Source organism: Hemiscyllium ocellatum, chromosome 2 (assembly GCF_020745735.1).
Source record: "Hemiscyllium ocellatum isolate sHemOce1 chromosome 2, sHemOce1.pat.X.cur, whole genome shotgun sequence".
NCBI classification, from domain to species: Eukaryota; Metazoa; Chordata; class Chondrichthyes; order Orectolobiformes; family Hemiscylliidae; genus Hemiscyllium; species Hemiscyllium ocellatum.
Window position 1 is genome coordinate 57,529,703 of NC_083402.1, and position 26,036 is coordinate 57,555,738.

Genomic DNA, 26,036 nt, shown 5'->3' on the forward strand with positions numbered 1-26,036 from the left:
TTTATCATGCAACTTTGGCTTTCTCTGATAATACGAACAAGCGAAAGGTGTAACTCTACAGTTATAATTAATTATGAGCAATAGTGAGCTGGTTAACGTAACAAATCTGCAATTGTCAACAATGAGGCACTAGCTGTTCATGAAAACCCTGCATATGTTTCCAAAGTCACTTAAAATAGGAAGGTTTGGTGCCTTTTGTAGGCCTCTAACTTATTTTAACCATCTCAAAAGAACAGATACATTTCATTTACTCAGGCCAGTTGGAGAATGCTTGCTCTTCTATTAGTCTCTGCACAGTTGCAAGTCTTTTTTTTTAGAAAATGACTTCATGGAAATTAGTCAGGGAAATGAAGCTTGGCATTGGTTTTTACATAAGTCAGTGGAGCACAGCTGACTGGTGACAACCAAGAAAGGAATGAATTAAAGTTACTGACACTTTTTTCATTTCCTATTTTGAGGTGGCAACATTGGTAAGATCACATCTCTAAAAACTCTGAGAAGATGATCGTAGGATTTCTTGTAATTATTATTTTTCTTGGTGACTTTTTGGGAGTTAAGTGTCAAAACACGTAGGCCTGGAATTAGAGTAGGTAGAGCAGTTACACTTACCGAAAAGATGTCAGCGAGTTAGTTGGGTTTTTTGTCTCTTAGCTATTTTTGTCTCTCAGCTGATTTTGATCTGCGCTGTATGGGAGGTTGAAGGGGAGAATTTTATCCACCCAAACTTGTCGCAACAGGACCAACAACCACCCAGCAGGACATGGACTGTGCTGCCATACCTGTGAGGATCATGGTCTTCAAATTCTATTATAGTTCTAAGTGACAATGCCAACACTTCCTAGTTTATTGTGCACTGGCCAATCAGGCATGTTCCGATGTCCTTCACCATGGAGAAACAGGAAGAGTGTGTATGTGGTTTTGGCAGGCTAGCATGCTTCTCAATGATTGCAGGGAGCTATTGACTTCAAGTATGAGGTTCTCTGAGCATCATAAGTAAAGAGAGAGATTACTGCAAAGTTACAAAAAACATTTTCCAGAACATACTACTGGTGTGCGACCACACACAGTGCATCATGTCAGTGAATGCCAGCCTTCTTGGTAACAGTATCAAAGTTTCCATCATGCAACAGCTAGTGGTGCCCACTGTCTGGTTTATCCACTGTACACCTGACTCATGGTCAGCACCTGCACCCGGCCATACATAGACAGCTCATATACAATGAGAATATTGCTCCCAACAGAGAATGCCAAAGAATTTTTGAGGAAGGGGTAAACGTTCCAGTTCTCCAAAAGTACATGTCCAAAATTATGGTCCATTGCTGCATCCTCCACAATCTCCATCTTGGAAGGGCACAACCCTGGACATAAAATCTTTGACGAGCAACTCAGGAGCAGGAAGAGGAGGCAGAAGCAAAAGTGAAGAGATATTCAGGGTTAGCTTACTTGAAGGCCTAGCAGTGCTAATAGTCTGGGATTGCCGTTTGAGAACTAACAGCAAGAGCACAGGCAGAGTGGCAATGGTGGAAATGTGATGCTACCATCCTGAGGGAGGACGGCAGGTTTGTACACATGGAGTCATTATCATTTACCTTGGCCATCATCTCAACAATCCTCATGATCTGTTAGTGCACAGATTGCTGGGCTGCTTTAAGGGCCTGCAACCATACAGTCATAGAGGTACAGCATGGAAACAGACTCTTTGGTCCAACTTGAGTCACTTGAAGAATCCACTGTAGTATAAGACAGCAGCCATCAATAGGGCAGCTGATGACATCATTGGCAGTGATGTGTGTAGTAGAACTTACTCTATGGACATGCATTGAATGTAATGTAGAAAGCTTAATAATACAGTCCTTCTTGCTGAGGCATAAGCATCATCAGTTTCTCAGCTTATATAAAACATTCAGTCATGGGATTAATAAGCTGAAATGTTACCATCTCAATTTGAGCTTTCACAGTGCTTCTGAGATTTGGAGTAGTTTCCACATGGCTGCAGTGAGATCTGAGACGTTGGCTACCAGGTGCCACTTTGGATTTGCAAGCAGTTAGTCACCACTTTCAACTTGGAAAGGATGCACTCCAATCTATGTGTCAAGTTGGAACCAGTTTCTTCATGCTTTTTACAAAAGATTCAGTGGCAGTTATGCTAATACATAAAATACCATGTGTGCATGCCAGCCAACCTTTTCCTAAGCACTGTCCCATCAAATTCCTCATCTGTATCTTCTATGATAGAATTCTTACAACCTTTCCCTCTGGGTGAGTGGCACACGTGCCCTCGCTGTAACCCACTTGTGCCCCTGTTTCACCACCTGCTGATTCTGAACCTATTCTGATTCTGAATATGCCTTTAGAGCATGTACAATGGGCATTCTACTTCTGGTATCGATAGCAGATGAAAAGTTGGACTACAAAGTTCAGTTGAACTAGTTCTCAACAACAAGTTGAGGCAGCTGGAGCCTAATTGACAAGACTGAGCTCCTTAGCTTGTTTTGGGTCAGCCCTAGTGCAATTGGTTTCATTTGAGAGCAGTTCATTTGAATATCTTATGCACAATCAAATGAATAGAGGGCATAAAGTTTGTGTGCTGGCTGTTTTAGTCTTATTGTTGAATGGGTCTTAATCTCTTTTTCTGGTCATACTTCATCCAGAATTGCATTCTCTGTCTCAAGAATCAATCGATTGTGGATGAACTGATTGTAATTCAAGGGATTTTAACCAGGAAAACATTTCACTGTAGAATTCTGTTAATTGCATCTCAGGCAAAGTAAAATGGAGGCAAGTTCTGAAAAACAGAACGGGAAAATTTTGTGGTGCGTATATACAGTTTTTTGTGGGTTAGTGGTTATGTTGTGCAAAATTTTAACACTAGCACTGAAATTCTTTTGTTGGGAGTGTGATGCTGTATGCAGCATTCTGAGCCATCCTTTGTTTGCAGCAGCATGTAGCTTCATGGGTTGTACTAGTTGGACAGATCCCAGAACATGAATCATACAATAGTCTTTTCACAGATGATTTAAGAAAGTGATCTGTGAATTACACAATCAGTGGAAACATCACATACATAGCTGTGCTATGTCTTGAACGAGCTTCATATTTACCATTTGACTTTGTATTCTGTAAAGACTGTACACATCTCAAATTTGTCAGTTAGTTAAATTGTTGGTTGCTTTGTTTTATTGTGGACCTTTGCATGAGTAAATTCAGTTTTTCGCAAATATGATCTGATGCCAGAGAGCAGGCCTGCACAGGGGTAAGATTACAAGTAACAGAGTATTAGAGACACTCAGCAGGCCTGGAAGCTTATGTGGGGAGAGAAACAAGGTTAACGTCATGAATCTATTTTAATTTTATAAGATCTCGGGTGGCTCAGATCTCCAACCATCCACAGGATTTTGTGGTTACTTGCATAGTTGTATCTGGGTTAACTTTCCATGGATGTTTTGCACCTGTTTTTGTGTACTCCAAGGACAGGAGTGGAAATCTGAACTGCATATTTGTAGTTTTCTTGCATTGTGCTGCACTGCTAACTTTACTTCAAATGCAGTGTGATTAGCTGGAAATCAGTGCTGCCACATGTTACTCTCCCATTATTCAACTGCTCTTATGAGTCATAATATGCTGATGTGGAAGATATAAATTTGTTATTGGTTCATTGTGAAAACCTTTCACTCTTAATGCAAAATGTGGATTTCTTTACTTTACTTTAGTACACACAACAGATTCTTCTTTTAACCTAACAGTTCGTACTCCTTCCTTTTATGTTCTCTACCCTGTGATCCATATCAAAAAAGTGCAATGCCTGCAAGTTTCAAAGTGAGCTATAGGGAGAAACTGAATAGACTGGGGCTTTTTTCCCCTGGAGCTTTGGAGACTGAGAGGTGACCTTATAGAGGTTTATAAATCATGAGGGGTATAGATAGGGTGAATAGCCAAGGTCTTTTTTCCAGGGTAGGAGAGTCCAAAACCAGATGGCATAGCTTTAAGGTGAGAGTGTAAAGGTTTAAAAGGGGAAACCTTTACACACAGGGAGTTGTGTTTGTACGGAATGAGCTGCCAGAGGAAGTGGTGGTGGTAGGTACATTTACAAAATTCAAAAGGCTGGATGGATAAATGAACAGGAAGTGGAAATGGCCAGATGCTGGCAAATGAGACTAGATCAGTTTAGAATATCTGGTTGACATGGACAAGTTGGACCAAAGGGTCTGTTTCCATGCTGTATAAGTCTATGACTCTATTCCAGAGAGAGTCTGACCAAACTTCATTCTCAAAGGCAGGGACCTTGATATTCTTGTCTTCTCTTTACAAGGTCCATGATGTTAAGGAAGTAGGGACAGGGCCTGCTGGAAGATGTTGCTTCCATGGTTCAGTATGAACTGAATGTGCTACTGAAGACTGGGATGTTGAATTTACTGAGATGTGCTGAGCTTGTGCATATGACTCCTTTCCCCATCTAAGGCCTCCATTGAACAAACTTGTACAGAGAAGTGATTGGAAATGTAGAATCGGGTATTTGATAGTGGTTCTCTGATGGACTTTCTAGCTGCAGGAGGAGATAGATACTTAAGGTGCCCCTAGAGTGATTGGGCACCCATTGGCTCCATGTAATTTAAATGTCCTCCCACTGACCCCAAAACCCCTGCTCAGTGTGTATTGCAAGGCAAAGTTTAGATTGGTGAAATTGTTCTATGTTGACTTTCAAATCATTATCCACAGCCAATGTAGGACCTTCATTTCATGCAAATCCATTCAATATGGCAATCATTGAAATTTAGATTCCCAGATAGCAAGTAGGAACAAAACATGGACCGGTTATGCCAGGCCTCTACCTGACTCTGCCTAGAATTTCCAGGATATTGATAAATGGACATAAGCGTCCCATCAGCTGCAATGGCACAAGGACAACATTATTGCAGAATAGACTGAGAGAAGTCTTCTTGCCTCATATTCTGCTTTGTCCTCCTATGCATTTAAAAGGGCTTCCCTCAGGGCTTAGTATGACACTGGTTTCAATTCTCTCACATAACCAAGGGACCTTGGGGTTCTTGGAAATAGGATCTACTAACCAAATGTGATGAATTGGGAATTCACATGGTGCAAATAACCATTTGTTTGTCTCAGGCTGCAGTTTGGAGAAAGTGTCCATCTTCCTTCCATTTACCTGCTCCACCCTCGTCTCGGGCCTATCACTTTCACCCCCACCTTCATCTACCTATTGCATTCCCAGCTACCTTACCCCAGTTCCACCCACCTCCCATTTATCTCTCAGCCCCTTTGGCCCACAAGCCTCATTCCTGATGAAGGGCTTGTGCCTGAAATGTCGATTCTCCTGCTCCTCAGATGCTGCCTGACCACTATGGTTTTCCAGCACCACTCTTCGACTTAGGCTTCAGGTTCCCTTCCTTCTCCCATGCTACAGTGTCTGTCTATTCACCATCAGTTAGCCACACAGCATCTGCCTTCCGATGTTTCCATTCCTTATTTACAGCTAAATACTGGCAATACCACTTCAAATAGGAACGGTGAAACTGAATAATTACAATTATGGAAAGCTTTGACTGTTAATATAATGCACACATATTTAATGACTTTTTCGCTTTGTACTGCAATTTGACAATTTTTTAGGCAATAAACAGTTGAGCATTTTTTTTGCATAGATACAGAGTTCAAATTTGTTCTTCTTCATATTAAAGACTCCACACAGCTTTGGAGATGCCACATTTTACAATGCCTGAAACTATATAAAATTAGGATATGACTAGAACATGGACTGGATAATTAGGAGAGTTCTGTAGGGTGTGTGGGGTTTCTACTGATGAAACTTGATTGAAAACTATATCAGAAAGAAGTGATCATGTCCCAATATCAGTATCTCAAAAATAAACTGAGAAAATATCCTTTCAGAAAGCATTTCAAAACAAGGACATTGGAGGAAAATGTTGCTAGAGTTATGATTTGCTTCAGGATTGCTGTTTAATATGCTTTAAAATGTATTGCAGAACTTTTGGGTAACCCACAATGGGCAACGTGAAGAGCAGCATTTTCTGTTCATAGTTCAGGTTTAAAGTATCATCAAGTACTTTGTTTTTCGTCGAATCATAGAATCCACCCAGGCCGTCAGCCCATTGAGTCCACACTGACCTTCCAAAGAGCATCATATCCAAACCAACCCACCCTACCCCAACCCTGTAACCCAGCATTTCCCATGGCCAAACCATTTAACCTGCACATCTTTGGATGTGGGGGAAAACTGGAGCATCCAGAGGCAATCCATACAGACGCAGGGAGAATGTGCAAACTCCACATTGACTGTCAGCCAAGGCTTTTGATTTGGCAAAGAATGCATTGCTGAAGTTATTAATTATTTTGTTTTGAACCTAACTTGTTGTTGCTTTACAGGTTTGTTAATACGAAAGAACCAGTTGGAAAGAATCATAATACTGTTTAGTCAAGTATAAATCACATCATCATTCCATGTTTATTAGTCATGTTTTTCAAGGTTCTTAGTGACTTCCTTGGGTGTTTTGGAAATTGCATTCATTGACTTATATGTCTCTAAGCCAATGTTGTCCACTTCAAATGCAACTAACCAAATGTGATGAACTAGGAATTTAAATATGGCAGTAACCTTTTTGTTTTGTAACTTAAAATAAAGGGTAACCAATGCTGCTCTTGGCCTCTGTTCTGAAACTTTTTTTCTCTCCCCTCCCATTCAAGGAAAAGCCAAAAGGTGGTCAGCCTACTCAGGCAGAAGATTCTAAACCAATGAGCTCAACTAGAAAGGTAAGTTTTTCTGCATGATAACAATTATTTAGTGGAATAATGAAGTATTCATTTAAATTTCTTGATCCTATTGCACAGTTGGGAATGGTATTATTCAGCATACCATTTGCCTCTGAATTGCTCGATACACCTGCACATTTACTTTCATTGACAGGTGTACAAGGATACCCAGATCCCTGTCTACATTGACATTTTCCAATATATCATCATTTTAAGAATATATTGCTTTTCTGTCTTTCACACAAATTGTATAAATTCACATAAGTTATCTCGATCACCTTGAATCTTCTTTGCAAATTCCTTGCAACTCCCAATCATACCTGGCTTTGTATTGTCATCAAACACAGAAAAATTGCATTACCTTTCTCATCCACGTCATGGATATGTATCATTACACCTGGGGCCCAAGCACTGATCCCTAGGGTACATCACTAGTCACAACCTGCAACCCATTTTTTTCCACTGTCTGGTCTGTCAACCAATTCTAAATCCACCTCAGGATATCCTTCCCAATCGCATGTGCTTCAACTTTGCCCACTCGTCCCTTACGTGGTACCTTATCAAAAGCTTTCTTGAAATCCAAATGCACTTACTTTAAGCTTTATGATGAAATATTTACTTTAAATATTATTGTGAAATCAATCAGTTATTCTCAATTTGTGTTGCTAATAGTTATCATTGTGGGTCAGTGATAAATTTTTCTTAAGACTTGCAACTCATCCTTAACCTTTTACCCCTGCCTGTAGTTGCTAAGTGGATGAGTTTATGAGCATTTTATTGACTTTAACTCCATATATTTGACTTTAACACTTGCTGTCTGTTTGCCTGTCAATGAAAGCAATTTATGTGTGGGTGTATTTTGAAAAATGAAGAACAAAGGCCGAACTGCAGGCCAGTGTTTGTTTATTTTTATTTTGCCTTTTTTCACTTCAAGCCTAAAGAGAAACCTGTTGTCTGGATATGTTCACACACCCAATGCAAGTGCTTGTTCTTTATCCAATAAAGTTTATTGTGAAGGCTAGGGAATCTAAGAGACTCATATTAACATTTGATCCTCTCCCCATGTAACGTATGTAGAGGTTTTGTTAACCCCTTCACAGCTTGGATGGTAAAATGGTTGAATAAATCACACAAACTATTATAAAAACTTTGCTGACTTTCAATTTCATTGGCAAAGTATGTACATATTAAAAACAGAGTTCACTATTATTCTCAACAGTAATAATTCCACAAAAAGTTCACTCATTAGCACCACATCCACAATAGTAAGAAGTATAAAATGTTTATATTAAATGTGTAAATGAGGCATATTTCATTCCAAGTGTTTCAGGCTTAGTCAAATATTTACAAGTTCTATTAATGTTCACCATTTAATAAAAACACTTGAACAGTTGAAAAGTAAATATCAATGTAGAGATACTATCTTTAAAACATGATTAACTGATGAAGCGGTTATTAAATTAACTGATGACTTATTAAGTTGGTGGCAAGTCACCAATCGACACTTGTCAGGGCATTTATAGTATGCACTTCTGCCTGTTCAGTATAAAAATGGCAATTGGAGTACTATTGGTATCATAATATGCTGACTTCCATTGAGGTGCCAACCTGGTGAAGTTACAGTGCTGACCAATATATCGCTATGCAACAGAAGTAACATCTTTTAAAGCACGTTCAATGCTTGCAGTAAGTCTTTTGTCATAAAGAATTAACAACATGATCAGCCAGCTCATTTTCTTATGAACTGCTTTAGGAAGAAAACTATTAAACTGGAGAGGATATAAGTCAGATTTACAAGGATACTGCTGGGACTGGAGGGTTTGAGTTCTAAGGACAGGGTGGATAGACTGGGACTTCTTTCACTGGAGCTTAGGATGTTGAGGGGTGTCCTTATAGAGGTTATAAAATCATAAAGGGCATAGATTAGGTAAATAGCAAATGTCTTTTCCTTAGGATGGGGGAGTTCCAAACTTGGGGCATATTTTTAAGGTGAGAGGAGAAAGATTTAAAAGGGACCTGAAAGGCAATGTTTTCACACAGAGGGTGGTTCATATGCGGAATGAATTTTCAGAGGAAATGGTGCATGCAGGTACAGTTACAACATTTAAAAGACATTTGGATAGGTACATGAATAGAAGGGATATGGGCCAAATGCAGGCACGTGGGACTAGTGTAATTTGGGAAACTTGGACTACATGGACAAGTTGGACTGAAAGTTCTGTTTCCATGCTGTATGACTCTATGACTATATTCGAATTGTACGTCACACACATTGGCGTGCAGCATGATGGTTTTAGTGCCTGTGGAAGGTTTTCATCTCCATTTCTTCCAATTTTAATATAAAGAAATGTAACATCAGTAGGAATGACCATGTATCCAAACCTAACCAGAATGAATGAATTCCTCCTTCTGTGACCAGTATTAAGTGGCAATTGCTTGGTTATATGCCAGTAGTTGTTGGGGGAAATACATTTTGAAAGCTAAGCCTAATGTTTACTAGGACTGTGCACTGCGACTGCAAGTGGAGCTCCAGCAACTTGATCTGGCTGTTTGGCCCTGGCCTATTATAGCATTGGGTGGACTGACTACTTTTTGTCCTGTAGAGGGTAGATTTGTGTCAAGGATCATAAGCCCTCCTCCTTTTGGGCACAAGGAGTAAAGCGGATCATAATTTGGAAATCACTATTAATAAAGTCAACAACTACACTTAGAGCACTCATAGCAGTTCATTCAGGGGTCATATCACAAAATTCATTGAACACATTCACGTCTGTGACCCTGTACATTCCATTTTTGAATAATTTAGGGGATATACACTTCACTGGCAGAGCTAGCACTTACTCCCCACCTCTAATTATCCTTGCAAAGATGATGAGCTGCCTTCCTGAACTGCTGTAATCTGTTTGGTGTAGGTATATTTGCATATCTGTTAGGGAGGAAATTCCAGGATTTCGACCCAGTGACATAAAAGAAATTGATATATTTCCAAGCAATGATGTTGAGTTGCTTAGAGGGAATCTCAGAAATGGTATTGTTCCCATGTAGCTGCTGCACTTGTCTTTCTAGGTGGAAAGAGTTATGGGTTTGGAAAGTGTTGTCTAAGGATCTTGGTGAATTCCTGCAACTTATAGATAGTAAACATTGCTGTTATTGAACATCAAAGATGCAGGAGGTAAATGTTTGCAGATGTGATACCAATTATGTCATTTACTTTGTACTGGATGGTGATATGTTTCTTGAGAGTTGGTGGTGCAGCACCCATTGAGGCAAATGGTAAACATTTCATCATACTCCTGACTTGTTTGAAGGTGGGAGACAGGCTTTAAGGAGTCCAAAGATAAGTTGGTCACTGCAAATTCCAAGACATGATCTAGCAGCCACAGTATATATGAACTAGTCCAACTCAGTTTCCTGGAAATGGCAACTATCAGGATGTTGTTACTCAGAGATTAAGTGATGGGAGTGCCATTCAATTTCGAGGGACAAAATTTAGATTCTGTCTCATTGAAGATGGTGATTGCTTGGCATTGGTGTGGTGAATGTTACTTCTCATTTTCAGTCCAGATTTTACAGTATATGGACATGGACTGCTTCAGGGTCTGAGGATTCGCAAATGGTGTTGAACATTATCCAATCATCAGCAAACATTCCCACTTTTGACTTGTATTTCTTAGTGCCAGATTTGGTCAAATACAATCTTAATATTGCCTGATAATGTCTATCACTTGCACCTTTCCCCTGGGTTTGAGCCTTTGTGCATGTTTGGAAGAAGAACATAGTGAAATCAAGAGGTAAGTGGTGTTGTTAGAAACCAAACTGAGCCTTAGTGAACAGATTATTTCTTTGAAAGTGCCTTTTGATATCGATATTGATGTCTACTTCCATCACTTTACGACTGACTGAGAGTAGATGAGATAGATTGGATTTATCCTGTATTTTTGTGGACAATACCTGGGTAATTTTCCACATTGTCAGGTCGGTGCCAGCAGTAGGCGCTACAAGCATGACTGATTATGGAGCACCAGTGTTTAAGCACTGTTATCAGCTTGCTGTCAGGACCCTTAGTCTGTGCACTATATTGATATCATGTGGAGTGAATCACATTGGCAGAATGCTGGCACTAGTGATACTGGAGACCTCAGGATGAGACCAAGATGGATCATCCATTAGCCCTGTCTATAATGGGCTCTCCTGCCATTGAGGGTTTTCTATATTTTAGGATCCTCTACCTACTTTTAATTTTTAAATCTGCCATCATCATTCACGATGGCAGGTGGCCAGACTGCAGGGTTTATATTAGATTTTTTTTGCTTGTGGCATCACTTGTTCTATCTATCGCTCGCTGCTCCCTCTGCCTGGCACATAAATAGTCCTGTGTTATTGCTTCCCCAGGTTGACACCTCATTTTAAGTAGGCTTGATGCTGCTCCTAAAATGCCCTTCTACACTGTTCAGTAACCTAGTGCTGATCTTCTGCCTTGATGAGAATGGCAAAATGGGATATAATTTTATTATTCATTCATGGGATGTGGTCATCACAGGCTGGGCACTATTTATTGTCCATCTCTAGTTGCCCTGGAGAAGTGAAACACTGTAGTCTGTTCACTGTAGGTGCATCCAAATACTGTTAGAGAGAAGGATTCCAGGATTTTGACCCAACAATATTGAAGAAATATTTCCAACTGACAATGGTGCTTAGTTTGGAAAGGAACATTCAGGTATGGTATTCCTAAATGATAGTGGATTTAGGATTGGAAAAAGCAGCCTGAGGAACCTTGGTGAATTTCTCCAGTAGTTGGAACACATTGCTGTTACTCAGAGGTGGTGGTGGTTGTGGAGGGAATGGAAGTTTGTTGATGTGGTCAAGTGGCTGCTTTGACATAGAAACATACATTACAAACAAGGCCCTTCAGCCATCAAATCTATACACCAAACACTCTACCTACACTAATCTCACTTACCTGCACTAGACCCATAGCCTTGAAGGTTTTGACACTTCAAGTGCTTATTTAAGCACAAGTTAAATGTTATGAGATTTCCTCACTCATCTACCATCCCCAGCACGCTCTGGGTGAAAAAGTATTTCCTCAAATCCCCTCTAAACTTTCTGCCAATCACTTTAAAATTATCCCTCTTTATGATCAACTAAGGGGAACAGCTGTGTTCTGTTCATCCTATCTGTGTCCCTCATAATTTTATACTGCTCAATCAGGTCCTCCCTCAACCTTCTCTGCTGTAAAGAAAACATTTTGAGCTTATCTAGTCTCTCTTCATTGCTGAAATGTTTTCTTTCCCAGGCAACATGCGAGTGAATGTCCTCTACTCCCCCTCCAGTGCAATCACATTCCTTCCTATTGTGTGGCGACCAGAACTGTACACATTATTCCAGCTATGGCTAAACCACAAAGTTCTGTACAGCTTCAACATAACCTCCTTGTTTTTATAATCTGTGCCATGATTGATAAAGACAAGTATTTCATGTGCCTTCTTAATTATCCTATTAACATGTCCTGCTACCCCAGAAATCTGTGGACAAGCACCCAAGATCCCTCTGTTCCTCTGAGCTTCCTTGCCAGTCATTAAATATGCCTTGGCCTTGTTACATCTTCCACCTGCTACTGATCTGTCCATCTGACCAATCTGTTTATGTCTTCCTGTAGTCTGACACTTTCCTCCTCAGTGTCAACCACCCAGTCAGTCTTTCTGTCATCTACAAATTTACTTATCATCCCTCCCATGTTCTTATCTACATCGTTTATGTCCTGGATGGTGTCAATCCATTTGGGTGGTGTTGGAGGCGCACCCGTCCCAGGTAAGTGGGGAGTATTTCATCACATTCTGACTTCTGCCTTGTAGGTAGTGGACAGGCTTTGGGGAGTCAGGAAGTGAGCTACTCACCACATAATTTCCAGTCTCTGGTAAAGACAGTATTTATATGATTTGACCATAGATCTAACTGGACAATGTTAATTTCTGGGATGTTTGTGGCGAAAGGATTAAACTATGGTAATGCCATTCAGTTAGGAGAAACTGAGGACTGCAGATGCTGGGGATCAGAGTCGAGAGTGTGATGCTGGAAAAGCACACCAGGTCGACAGCATCTGAGGAGAATCAACACTTCGGGCATAAACACTTCATCAGGATGGGAAGGCCTTATCAGGAACATTGATTCTCCTGCTCCTTGGATGTTGTGTAGCCTGCTGTGCTTTTCCAGCATCACATTTTCAATGACTTATGCCATACAGTGTCAAAACACCATGGTTATGTTTGCTGTTGTTGTTATCAGGCTCAGCCTGGATGCTGTCCAGGTCTTGCAGCAGTGTGCAAACAGACTGCGTCAGCACCTGCGCAGTTGTGTATGGTACAGAACACCATGAAATCATCAGCAAACATCCTCACTTATAGAAGGAAGATGAGTGGGCCTAGGACACCACTTGAGGAACTCCTGCAGAGATGTCGAGAAGCTGAGATGATTGATCTCCAGCACCCACAATCAACTCAGTCTGTGCCAGATATGATTCCAACCAGTTGAAAGCTTTCTCCATTTCCCCTGACTCCAGTTTTGCGAGAGCTTCTTGATGTCAAGTATAGCCTTACTATCAAGAGCTGTCACTTTCACCGCGCCTTCAGAATTTGACTTTGTTGACCATGTTTGAATTAAGGCTGTAATGAAATGAGGAGCTAAGTGGCCCTGGTGGAACCAAAACTGAGTGTCAATGAGCAGGTTCTTACTGAGCTGCTTGATTGCATTGTTGATGACATCTTTTGGCATTTTACTGTTGTTTGAGAGGGGACTGATGGGACAGTAATTGGGTGGGTTGGATTTGTTCAGCTTTTCAAGTACAGGACATACCTGGACAATTTTCCACATTACCAGGCAGATATCAGTGCTGTAGCTGCACTGGAGCAGTTTGTCTAGGAACACAATTGCAGATATGCCAGGCCATGAGTTTGCACCTTGTATTTGAACACCGTTTTGCTGCTGCTGCTAATGGCCCACAGTACCATATAGATGCCCAGTCTTCAGTTGCTAGATCTGTTTGAAGTCTGTTGCATTTAGGACACATAGCATGGTGCCACATAGCATGGTGGATGGTATCCTTAGTGTGAACGCAGTCTCTGCAAGGACTGTGCAATGGTCCTACCTGATTATTCTCAAGAACATGGTGATAAATTGACTGAATAGCTGCAATCCTTGAGGTGTAGGTGGTAGAGCTAGGATTAGCTAGGAGAGAAAAAAATACATTTTATCCATTGAACTGTAAAGCTATTGACAAATGAATATACATTAAATATACTGGATGTGGACTACACACCAGTCCAACAACCACTCACATTGTATAACAGTTTTACAATGATCAGTTAACTCTTATAAATGAAAAATGTTTTTGCTCATCTTGTGAATGTACTGAAAATACGCCAACTCGAGGACACCTCTTCCTACTGCTCCCTTGACCATGACCCCATCCCCCATCACCAAACTATCATCTTCCAGACCATACAGAACCTCATCACCTCAGGAGATCTCCCAACCACAGCTTCCAACCTCATAGTCCGGGAACCCCGTACTGCCCGGTTCTACCTCCTTCCCAAGATCCACAAGCCTGACCACCCTGGCCAACAAAAAAGTCCACGCACCAATGAAAATATATTTGCCATGCCATAATTTTAAGCTGGTGGTTTATTGAAAGACTTTCATACTTCGATAATTCCTTTAATCCTTTAATATTTTATATCTAAAATAATTTGTTTTGTTAGTTCTCTCATTCCAATTCCAATTTATTGTTTCAATGTTATTAAAGTTTAGCTTATACCATATGTAATGCTCCATACTGAAAACAATGGAACTCAAGAGACATAAGATCTTCCTGTACATTTAAGAAATGGGAAATGTACACAAAGGGGCATTACTTCCAAATAGTTATGAATGCCTACAGGACAACGTAAAATTCTTTGTTCATTCATACATGGAGTGTGCTCATCACTAGTGAGGCCAGTGTTTACTGCCCATTCCAATTGTCATTCAGAAAGTGATGATAAGCCACTTTTTTGAATCACTATCTTCAATGTGGAGGTCTGTGACCAGTGGTGTGCCACAAGGATTGGTGCTGTGTCCCCTGATCTTTGTCATTTTACATTAATGATTTGGATATGAACATAGGAGGTATAGTTAGTAAGTTTATAGATGACACCAAAATTGGAGTTGAAGTGGATAGTGGAGAAGGTTACCTCAGAGCTGAGGACTGGCAGATGGAGTTTAATTTAGATAAATGTGAGTTGCTGCATTTTGGAAAAGCAAATCAGAGCAAGACCGAGACACTCAATGGTCAGGTCCTGGGGAGAGTTGCTGAATGAAGAGATCTTGGAGTGCAGGTTCACATTTCCTTGAAAGTAGAGTCGCAGGTAGATAGGGTAGTGAAGAAAGCGTTTGGTATGCTTTCCTTTATTGGACAGAGCATTGATTATAGGAGTTGGAACATCATGTACGTAACATTTCCCGATGAAGGACTTATGCCCGAAATGTCGATTCTCCTACTTTGGATGCTGCCTGACCTGCTGTGCTTTTCCAGCACCACACTTGTTGACTCTGTACGGGACATTGGTTAGGCCACTTTTGGAATATTGCATGCAATTCTGATCTCCTTCCTATTGGAAAGATTTTGTGAAACTTGAAAGTGTTCAGAAAAGCTTTACAAGGATGTTGCCAGGGTTGGGGGGTTTGAGCTTTCGGGAGAGGCTGAATAGGCTGGGGCTGTTTTAGAGGGGTGACCTTTTAGAGATTTGCAAAATCATGAGGGGCATGGATAGGATAAACAGACAAGGGGCCTAAGGGGCAACCTTTTCATGTAGAGGGTGGTGCGTGTATGGAATGAGCTGCCAGAAAAGTGGTGGAGGCTGGTACAATTGCAACATTTAAAAGGCATCTGGCTGGATATATGAAAATAGGAAGGGTTCAGAGGATATGGGCCAAATGCTGGCAAATAGGACTAAATTAATTTAAGATATCTGATTGGCATGGATGAGTTGGACTGAAGAGATTGTTTTCGTGCTGTGTAAGACTGAGCAAATCCAATTATCATGCCTTGACATGCATTGGCATTACCATTGCTGAATCCCCACTATCAAGAATTACAATTGCAACATTTTAAAGGCATCTGGATAGCTATACATTTCTATGACTCTATGTGGCTTCTACAGTGTTGTTAAGAAAAGAATTCCAGGATTTTGGCTTCATGTTAATAAAGGAACACTGATATGTTTTCTTTGAGCAGTAGTGTGAGATTTGGAGGGCAAGTTAGGGGTGTTGATATTCCCACCTATCTTTACAGTTCTGTTAGATGGAAGAGATTGTGAGTGTTGAAGCTGCTAGAAAAGAAGCCTTGGTGAGTTGCTGCAACATCTCGAATATGGTACAGATTGCAATCATAATGCACTATTTTCAAATGGAATGAATTTTGCAGTAGTTGATGAGTTATCAATCAAATTATTGCTTTTTCTCCCGAATGGAGTTGAGTTCTTAAGAGTTATTGGAGCTACATTTGACCAAGACAGTGGGGAGTATTCCCTCTCAAATCCTCACTTGTGAGCTGTGAAGGTGGTCAGGATTTGGGGATCAATAGCTGAGTGACTCACCAAATATGTGCAGATGCAGACTTGCTTTTGTATTTACATGGCTAGTACAGTTCAGTTTTGGGCCAGTTGGGATTTCATGGTGGGAGGTTTGAGGGTGCTAATGCTATTCAATATCAAGGGAAAGTGTTTCAACTTTCTCTTACTTGAAACAGTAATTGCATTATATGAATGGGATTTCAGAATGTAAGAACTAGGAGTAGGAGTTGATAATTCAGTCCCTTGAGTCTGCTCCACTGTTTGCTACGATCATGGCTGATCTCATCTGTCCATCTTCCATAATGCTTCAATCCATTGCTAATTAAAAATCTGTTTTCTTCTTAAATTTCATTGTCCCAGCATTTGCTGCTGTATGGACTAGTGAATTCCACAGAACCACTAACCTTTACAAGAAATAATCTCTCCTCATCTCGGCTTTAAATCTACTACTCTTTAACTTAAAAACAATGACTTGCCACGTATTAGCCCAAGCCTGACTACTTCAGCGTGCAGACATGAATTGTTTCATTATTTGAGAAACTGAACACTGTGTGCAATCATCAGCTAATGTCCCTATTTCTGACAGTATGATAGAGGGAAGTTCAGAGATGAAGCACTTGAAGTTAAATGACTTGAGGAATTTCCACATAGAAGTTCTGGGATGGTCATAATTCATCTTCATTCACTGCAGCTACCTTCATGACAGGAAATTGACTTGGAATGCCATACAAATATTGTAACTGTAGATTAGGGCAGAGACCAGAAATCCGGATGTGAATAATTTACCTCCTGTTTCCCCAATGCTTGTTTATCATTGACATGGAACAAGTCAGGAGTGTAATGGAGCTGTCTCCACTTGCCTGAATGAGTACAGTTCTAAAAATACTCAAAAAGCTTGATACCATCCATTCAAAACAGTCAGCTTGACTGGCATCCCAATAACCAACATCAATATTTACTCCCTTTGCCATCGATGCACAGTGGCAGCAGTGTGTATGGATTGCCATAACTCACCAAGGCTTCTCCGAAAGTACCTTCCAAACCAGTGACCACCTAGATGGACAAGGACAATAGATGCATGGGAAGACATTCAGCTGTAAGTAAGTATCCCTTCAATCCAACATTACTTTGACTCTGAACTATATCACCATTGCTTCACTATGGCTTGGTTCGACATCTTGGAACTGCTTCCTAACAGCACTGTGCATCTCCCTGTTCTGCAAATACTGCAGTGATTCAAGAAGGCAGCTCGTCACCAACTCCTCCAGGTCAAATAGACATTGGCAATAAATATAGATCTCACAAAAATACCCATATCCCATTGATGAATTTAAAAAATCTTTGCAGCACATTGACATTAAAATGTTAACCCTTGTGCAAGGCCTGATTCCTACCTCTTTAGTCCTTTCTGGCTTTACTACACTACAATCCTTCCAAAATGTTTGTTCTCCTCTCATTCTGACATCTTGAGAGTTCCTGATTTGAAGCACGCCATTGGTTTACTTCCATGGGTCCAGTAACATTACTTATCCATGAGGCAAGAGTTAGGACTTGGATTATTTTTATTTCTGGTTTAATTCAGGAAAGGATAATCCAAGATTAATGATCATCTCACTAGAGAGGTTTTCCAGAATTTAGTTTTTAACCTAAAGTTGGATTCTTGCCTTATGACAAGTGTTTGTTTACATTTCCCACAACCTCATGGATGTGAACCACAAAACTCACTCGGGGAGGAGTTTGTTTGGCAGTGGGTGGAGCAGGAAGAGGTGCAGTTAAATCAGGGAGGTGGGTGTGGCACTGTAAGTTTTAATGAAGGGCTCTCTTTTAAAAACCTTTGGAATCTAGAAAGGGAGGACTGGAGCTATGCTGCTAAGAATGTGGAACTTAATGCTTATAGGGATTGGAAAAAAAAGTTTTGAAAGAGTGAAGTAGATTTGTGCTACAATGTAAAGTACCTTAGTGGTTTATAGTGAATGACCCTGAAAAGAATCCATTACTTCAATTTTAAAGGTAGGTAGGGGTTTTGTACACTTTCTTATTAAGGTTCAACTTCTGGACATTCAACAAAAGCAGGTAGCTGCTCTTTTTCTTAATATTTTGTTAAGTTTGAAATCCACATAGACTCTACTTAATGCCAGTTCTTAGTTGAATCTCTGATATTTGTAATCACCTTGGGGCTGAAGTTCTTGTAGACAATTTTACTGAAACGACTAGCATGAATACAAAACATGAACGTTTATTTCACATTCACAGGACTTTTCTAATTAAAATTAAACAGTAAGAGAATTTTCATCCACTTTGTCGATATTTGTTATGGTGACTCAAGTGTGGTATGCATGGAAACAGCTTTTAATTGTTCAGACATGTCGGTGAAATGCTGCATTAATAATGTGAGCAGATTATTGTTCAGCTGTTCCAACTGTCAGGAATTAAATTTCACTGCAGGAAAAGTCTGTGCTGTCATTGTTTAGATGGGTTGCAGGTAAGCGGCTAATTCAGTTTTGGTCTAGATCTCTCCTGATCTAAAGTACAATATTCTTCCCCTGTTTGCAGACAGCTGGTAAGAATACTCTGGGTTAAAAGGTTGTGTCCTATGTCCTAACCACCCTTTAATTCTGTGACTCATAGATACTGAAGGTAGCGTGGTTTTGATCAAAATCCAGAAACATATCCAAGAGTTTGCAGAAGAATTCTTGTCCTGCCAGCAAGCTAGCAGCTCACATTCAACAGCTATGTGGACTGTATGATTACATAAGAGTAGCACTTTATGTATTTCCCTTTGCCAGAGAATATCTAAAGCCAAGCCAGTTTATCCCGTTACTTATCCCATTATCTTAAGATAATGGTACAGAATAGAAAAATATGCTCAAGTTGTTCTTTTTTTCCCCGTTAATGCCTCAGCTCCTGATCTTAAATCCATGTTGGTCTTTAATTATTTTTCCTTTTAGTTATGATCGCAATTTCAGTCAGCAGCTACTTCAGTGATCCTGTTTTCCTTTCAGTAACCAACCCCAAACTAATCTAACCTGTTTATTTCTGCTCCCTTTAGCAGTTTGAATTGCCCCACCCAGCAAATCTTCCCATCCTGTTTTGTTGACACACCCAGCATTTTTTTAAGTCTTTCAAAGGATTGGGCTTCGCTGGCTGGGCAAGCATTTACTGCCCAGCCCTGATTTCCAGCTCCACCCTCATCAGAGGTTTTCACTCGAGATGTGTACTTGACGCTTATACTTTTCTTTCTTATTGTGTTTGCAATCTTGTGAGGAGACCCTGTTCAGTTTTGTTGTTGTCAAATACTTTAGTGGTGAGTATAGCTGTCCAGTCGGAACTGATTTCTGAACCGCCTAATCTGAGTGCTCTTTGGCCCATTTGTGGTGATCCGGGGAAGAGAGATAACTGGCTTGGTCTGACTAGCTTCTGCTTCTAGTAAGTCAGCCCAACCACCAGTTCTCATCTGCTCAGCCCTCATCCTTGCTTAATTACTTTTCTGCTCCCTTGCTCCTCTGAAGCTAACCTACTAGCTCAGCTACCGTCCCACCTTGAGTACTTTACCCCCTTTCAGCTTCCTGCAGTGTATATTCATCTGCCTGCGTTGTCAAAATGTTTCTAAGATCACCAATGTCAGAATGGTGAAGCATCTTTCCAACGCGTATGAAAATGATCATAATGAAGAACAAATACATGCTGGGTCCCTTTCAGGCTGATGCTGGAGATAATTGCTCCATTTCACAGTTAGTGTGTCACTGTTGCTTCAGGGAGACCATCGACATCCTCTGCTCAAAGGGAGTTGGCTACGTTTCATTATGTCTGGAGCACAGCAGATGCAGTGTGCACATGACTCTGCAGATACTGCAGACTTCTCCAGGTTACAGGGCTATATATAGCATATGTATTTTTTTTTATTGCATGTCAGCTGTTAGAGATACCACAACCGAAAGGGTGCGCAAGAGCCAAGGGATCAAGGGTTATATGTGCATGATTCATTGAAAGTGGCAAACAAATTGGAAAAGTGGTTAACAAATTACAAAGCTCCCTGGATTTTATAAAGAAGCCATTAAGTACAAAAACAAGAAAGTATAAATCTATATGAAACACTGGGTTGATCTTAACAGATGTCTTGAAATTCTACTGTTTGTTTAAACTCATCAGCAACTTGACAAGTTATTATCTGCTTTCTCCCATTTGTGGGAGAAGACATTTCAGAAAATAATCTGGTTCGATTGACCAAAGAACATATTCTCTTTCCTATCTACAATTGGAAACAAAACTCCTCCATGACACACAGTAACTCTTGTGCAGGTAGCAATTGCTATGTTCGAACATTTTGAATCCTTTTTGAAACACACCTGCCAAATTGGATAGTGATCAGCCTTGCTGAATACTTCAAGTATGATTTTTCTTTTTTCTCCACTACAATCTATCTCTCCCTCACAAAACAAAGCATGCGTGCGTTGCAAAACATCCTGTGCCATCGGCAGAAGCTGTTGTTATCGTGCAATATTCGTATGATGTGTCCTTTATTGTAGAAAATAGGCATTATGAAGTTTTTCTTCTTCTTGACGTTTCACTACATCTAGAAAATGAATCAAAGCAAAACTACTATTTATTGAACTCCTGAAACTGGAAGCTGATGGCTGATCGGTGAAGTCACTGGACTAGAAGCCTCGAGCCCATGCCTTTGTGGGAAAAGATACAAATTTCACAATAGCAGCTGATGGATTTGTATTCAATGAATTAATCTGGAATATAAAACTATCTTTAGTGATGGTGACCATGAAACTATCATCAGTTGTTGTAAAATTCCATCTCATTCGCAAAAGTCCTTTTAAGAAAAAAGATACACCGTCCATAACTGGTCTGGTCTACATCTGACTTCACACTCACAACAATGTGGTTGACTCTTAACTGCCCTCTCAAATGGCCAAGGAAGTTACTCACTTCGAGAACAATAAGGATGGGCAATAGGTGTTAGCCTTGCCAGTATAGCCCACATCTCATGAAAGAAGTAAAATAAAAGCTTGTGATGTGGAGGCATTTATTATTGAGATTTCTAATTAATTCTCATAAGCAAGATTCTCAATACCCAAGTCACAATTCACACTTTATATCTTGAGTATTCACTTCTTTCATACTTGCTGTTCAGTTTGAACCTGACAAGAATACTCTACAGCTTAACCAGTTGTCTCAATAAGTTGATTGGAGGTTAATCACAGACTTCTAAATTCATGTTGCTTGTTTTGTCTTGCCTTTAGTTTCTTGCTATTAGCTAATATATGTTTGAGCCATTGCACTGGAGTAGTTTGCAGAGTCTTGTGTGTTTTTCTGATTTAAAGAAATGTCCACATTAAACTTTGGCTGCCAGAGACTGAATATAAAGCAAATAAGCTGGTTCCTTAACAGTCCATCTAGTTAAACATTCTCTAATAGTTGGAGCTTTCTTGAGTTTCCCTCCCTCCTTCTTCCCAAAATCAGTTCTGGGCTCATCTTGTCCTTGGGACTCACCTTATGCTCCTTCACCCAACTTTCTGAAGTTCCGACGTTTTTTTAATACATTCTTGGGACATGTGCTTCACTGGCTTGCCAGCACCTATTACCCATGACTTGTTGCCTTTGAGAAGGTGGTGGTTTTTTCTGCAAATGTGATGTATTTTAATGCTGAAATACAGTATTGTTTTGCATCCAGGTGGATGTTGGCACTTTTCAGTCATTGACTATTTCTGGTACATTCATATGCCTCATAACATCACACAACTATTCTCCATAATAAAATATTTTTTTTTGTTTGGAAAGCTACCACACCCTGTTGAAAACTGAATCCGAATGCATGTTTTCAGCATCACTGCATGCAATAATGTTTGGAATACAACATCAGAAGCGTTACTGATCTTATCGTCTAATTTGCCTTTTTTTCGTTTTAGCCATCGGATAAGCTAGGATCAGGAACTGCACACAAGTCAGCAGATTCAAGCAAGGTAAGAGTATTCCATAATAATTGGATAAGAATGATTTTAAATATTGCTACATCTTGCTATAAAATGTTAGTCATTGCAAAGCTTCAATCATAATGTTTTTTGTAAGAGAAAATGTACTGCGAAGACATCTTTCAGAAGGGTGACTATTCAGTGTACTTTACAAGTAATTGTTTCTTGGATTTTTGATATATTTGGGTTCCTGCCTGGCCCATGCTGCTAGAAACTAGCCCAGTTATCCAGCATAAACATAGAGTCCAATTGCTGTTGCTCCTGCTGCTCCAGCACCCGAACACTTCATTCTCTGGTCCCTTTAAAGGGAATAATACAACTTGTGTTCAAAGAAATTCCTGTCTCTCGATGTCCAGGCTTGTTTGACAACATGTACTTGAATGTTTGTTAGTGACTTGGCCTGCCAAAATTAGGAGCAGCTTTGGCAGGACAGGCCTTGTTCACTTCAGGTATCCTGCATTTGTCAAGGGCCCGAATCATGAGCAGAATGAGGACAACGAACATTGTACCTTTGAACTCTTTTTCATATACTTTGCAATGAATTTTGGTCCCTTCTGTCCTTGTACTCTGTCCATAACTCAGGTATGGTATTTATCTTAGCACCCTTGTGTCTGAGAACTAAAGATGTTATGGACACCCAAGATTATAAAGGTAATCCCCCACTTCTTTTGTCTACTGCAAACCGTCTTCCTCAAGCCCTTCCACCTGAGTCTTCTCCAACAACTGTGAGGAGCTCATGGACTTCTTTTTTATACAGACTGAGCCAATTTGATCAACTGTTCGTGTTATGCCCTTCCTTTCATCCAGCCCATGTTGTTAAACATTCTCTAATGCCTGCAGCTTTCTTCAATTTTCCACCTTTCTTCTTCCCAATGCCCTCTCTGAGCTCATTTTGTCCTTGGGACCCATCTTACACTCTTTCACCCAACTTCCCATCCCAGTCCCCATGTTAGCCAATAATGGAAATACTTCTCTCTTTTCAGATGTTGTCCCACTCTACATTTGCTGTCATCACCCCTCCCCTTATAAAACTAATGACGCCAAAGCTTTGAAAACTACCATCCCACCCCCAAACCTGTCTTTTCCCTACAAGGTCCTTGAATGAGTTATTGTCTCCCACAAGAGTTCACAACTTTTCTGGAACTCCCATGTTAAATCCATCCAATTAAGCTTTCACATTTGCCATAGTAACAAATGCATTCTTATCAAAGTCACAAATTATGTCTTATGTGAATGTGACAAAGTTAAACTTTTCCTTCATGTCCTTCTCAGTTGTCTGCAGTTTGACATGGTAACCATGCCATCTTCACCCAACGGTGGCTCAGTGGTTAACACTGCTGCCTCACAGTGTCAGGGATCTGGGTTTGATTCCAGCCTCGGGCGACTGTCTGTGTGGAGTTTGCACATTCTCCCCGTGTCTGTGTGGTTTTCCTCCAGGTGCTCCGGTTTCCTCCCACAATCCAAAGATGTGCAGGCCAGGTGAATTGGCCACGCTAAATTGGCAAAGTGTTAGATGTATTAGTCAGAGGGAAATGGGTCTGAGTGGGTTACTCTTCAGAGGGCCAGTGTGGACTTTTTGGGCTGAAGGGCGTGCTTCCATACTGTAGGGAATCTAATCTAATCAACACTACTTATTGTCATCCAGTTGGTTGGGGACTTCCTCCAAAATTGTTCCCCTTTTATCCGTCTAATCAATATGAATGCACTGATTGCAAGGCTCCTGTACTAATAATCTCAGGCATTTTTCAGTGATCTGTCTTAGTTCCTTCTTCCAACGCACTCACTTCCCATTTCCTCAGATTGTACTGATGGTATGTGACTGTACCTCAGTCCCATCTGTCTCGACTCCTGCATTATTGCAAAATTATCAAATTTCTTTTGCAACATTCAGAACTGGATAGAGTCACAGAGTCATAGAGATGTACAGCACAGAAACAGACCCTTCGGTCCAACTCATCCTTGCCAACCAGATATCCCAACCCAATCTAGTCCCACCTGCCAGCAGCCGGCCAATATCCCTCCAAACCCTTCATATTCATATACTCATCCAAATGCCTTTTAAATGTTACAGTTGTACCAGCCTCCACCACTTCCTCTGGCAACTCATTCCATGTGTGTACCACCCTCTCTGTGAAAAGTTGCCCCTTAGGTCTCTTTTATATCTTCCCCTCTCATCCTAATCCTATGCCCTCTAGTTCTGGACTCCTCTACCCCAGGGAAAAGACTTTGTCTATTTATCCTATCCATGCCCCTCATGATTTTGTAAACCTTTATAAGGTCACCCGTCAGCCTCCGATGTTCCAGGGAAAACAGCCCCAGCCTGTTCAACCTCTCCCTATAGCTCAAATTCTCCAACCCTGGCAAAATCCTTGTAAAGCTTTGCTGAACCATTTCAAGTTTCATAACATCTTTCCGCTAGGTAGGAGACCAGAATTGCACACAATATTCCAACATGGTCTAGCCCTAACATGACCTCCCAATTCCTGTACTCAATGCACTGGATGAATAGAAATTTCTTCCAGTTAAAAATTGGGAATTCCAACGTTATTGTTTTCAGTACCCACTTCAAAGAAGTAGCAACTTTACACTCCTCCATGCAACAGTGTGAGATCAAACTAATGCATTTGCAATCTTGATGTCATATTGACCCCAATTTGGACCACAATTTCATAACACCCTAAGGCCACCTACTTCCAACTTGTTAGTTTATCCAACATCATCCCTGTGTCACCTCATCAGTTGCTGAAATCTTCATTCATGATTTCATTCACTGAAGACTCAACTGTTCAAAGGTGCTCCTGGCTGGCCTGCTATATTCCAGCCTCCGTAAACATGAGTCATCCAAAACATTGCTGCATGTGCCTTTTTGCAAAAAGACCTGTTCCCTGATCATGCCTGTACTTGTTGACCGACCTTGACTCCTGATCAAGCAACATCTCAATTTTGAATTTCTTTTGTTTTGTTTACAAATCCATCCATGGTCTTGTCCCTCCCTATCTCTGCAATCTCTTCACATAACTCTGAGGTGTATGGTCCTGCCATTTTGTGCATTCCCATTTTTAATTACTTTACCATTGGTGACCAGGCCCTCAGCTGCTCAGGCCCCAAGATCTCAATTAACCTCTCTATATCACTTTCCTCTTTTATGACATTTCTTGACGTCTGTCTTGTCGGTCAAGCATTCAGTCATTTATGTCACATCAGCAATATTTCCTTTAAAGGTTTTTAAAATATTTTCAAATGGGAACTGTGAGATTGACCAGGATGCTGAACACAGCTATATTATGTGAAAACTTCTCTAAAATGATCAGTTTTTAGCGGTAAAGGGTTCCTTAGGAAAATTGATGTGCCTCAATGTTTTGGGCCACATAGTCTTGAGAAATGACTGGAAAAATTGAAATAGGTGGTTTGTAGTGGAGGATAAGGAGATGGTTGGGATTTTGCTGCTAACAGGCGAGTGTATTGTGTTTGTAATAGTTGAGTACATATTAACATTCTTGCTGCTGATTGGCTAACTGTGCAGTATGGCTGGTAAATTGTTCTTTCAGTAAGGGTAGTCCAGTGTCAGCGTTTTGATTGAAAGTGTTGTAGAAAGCTATCAGCATTTGAGTATTCGTTTTACAATTGGCAGAGATCAACAACTTTCTGTATCATTTCTTGATTT

At 40.5% G+C, this 26,036-nt stretch overlaps 1 protein-coding gene across 5 annotated transcripts in view; it reads left to right on the top strand.

The window, feature by feature from the left end:
* Positions 1–26,036, top strand: part of cast (calpastatin) — a 204,764-nt gene that overhangs the window by 72,579 nt on the left and 106,149 nt on the right. For 4 of the 5 annotated variants that reach the window (XM_060836848.1, XM_060836856.1, XM_060836866.1 and 1 more), the window contains 2 exons: positions 6,718–6,783; positions 22,310–22,363. In XM_060836848.1, coding sequence (XP_060692831.1) covers positions 6,718–6,783; positions 22,310–22,363 — 120 coding nt within the window. Of the gene's footprint in view, positions 1–6,717; positions 6,784–18,180; positions 18,402–22,309; positions 22,364–26,036 lie in introns of those variants that run through there. The other variant, XM_060836883.1, reaches the window with a different exon arrangement.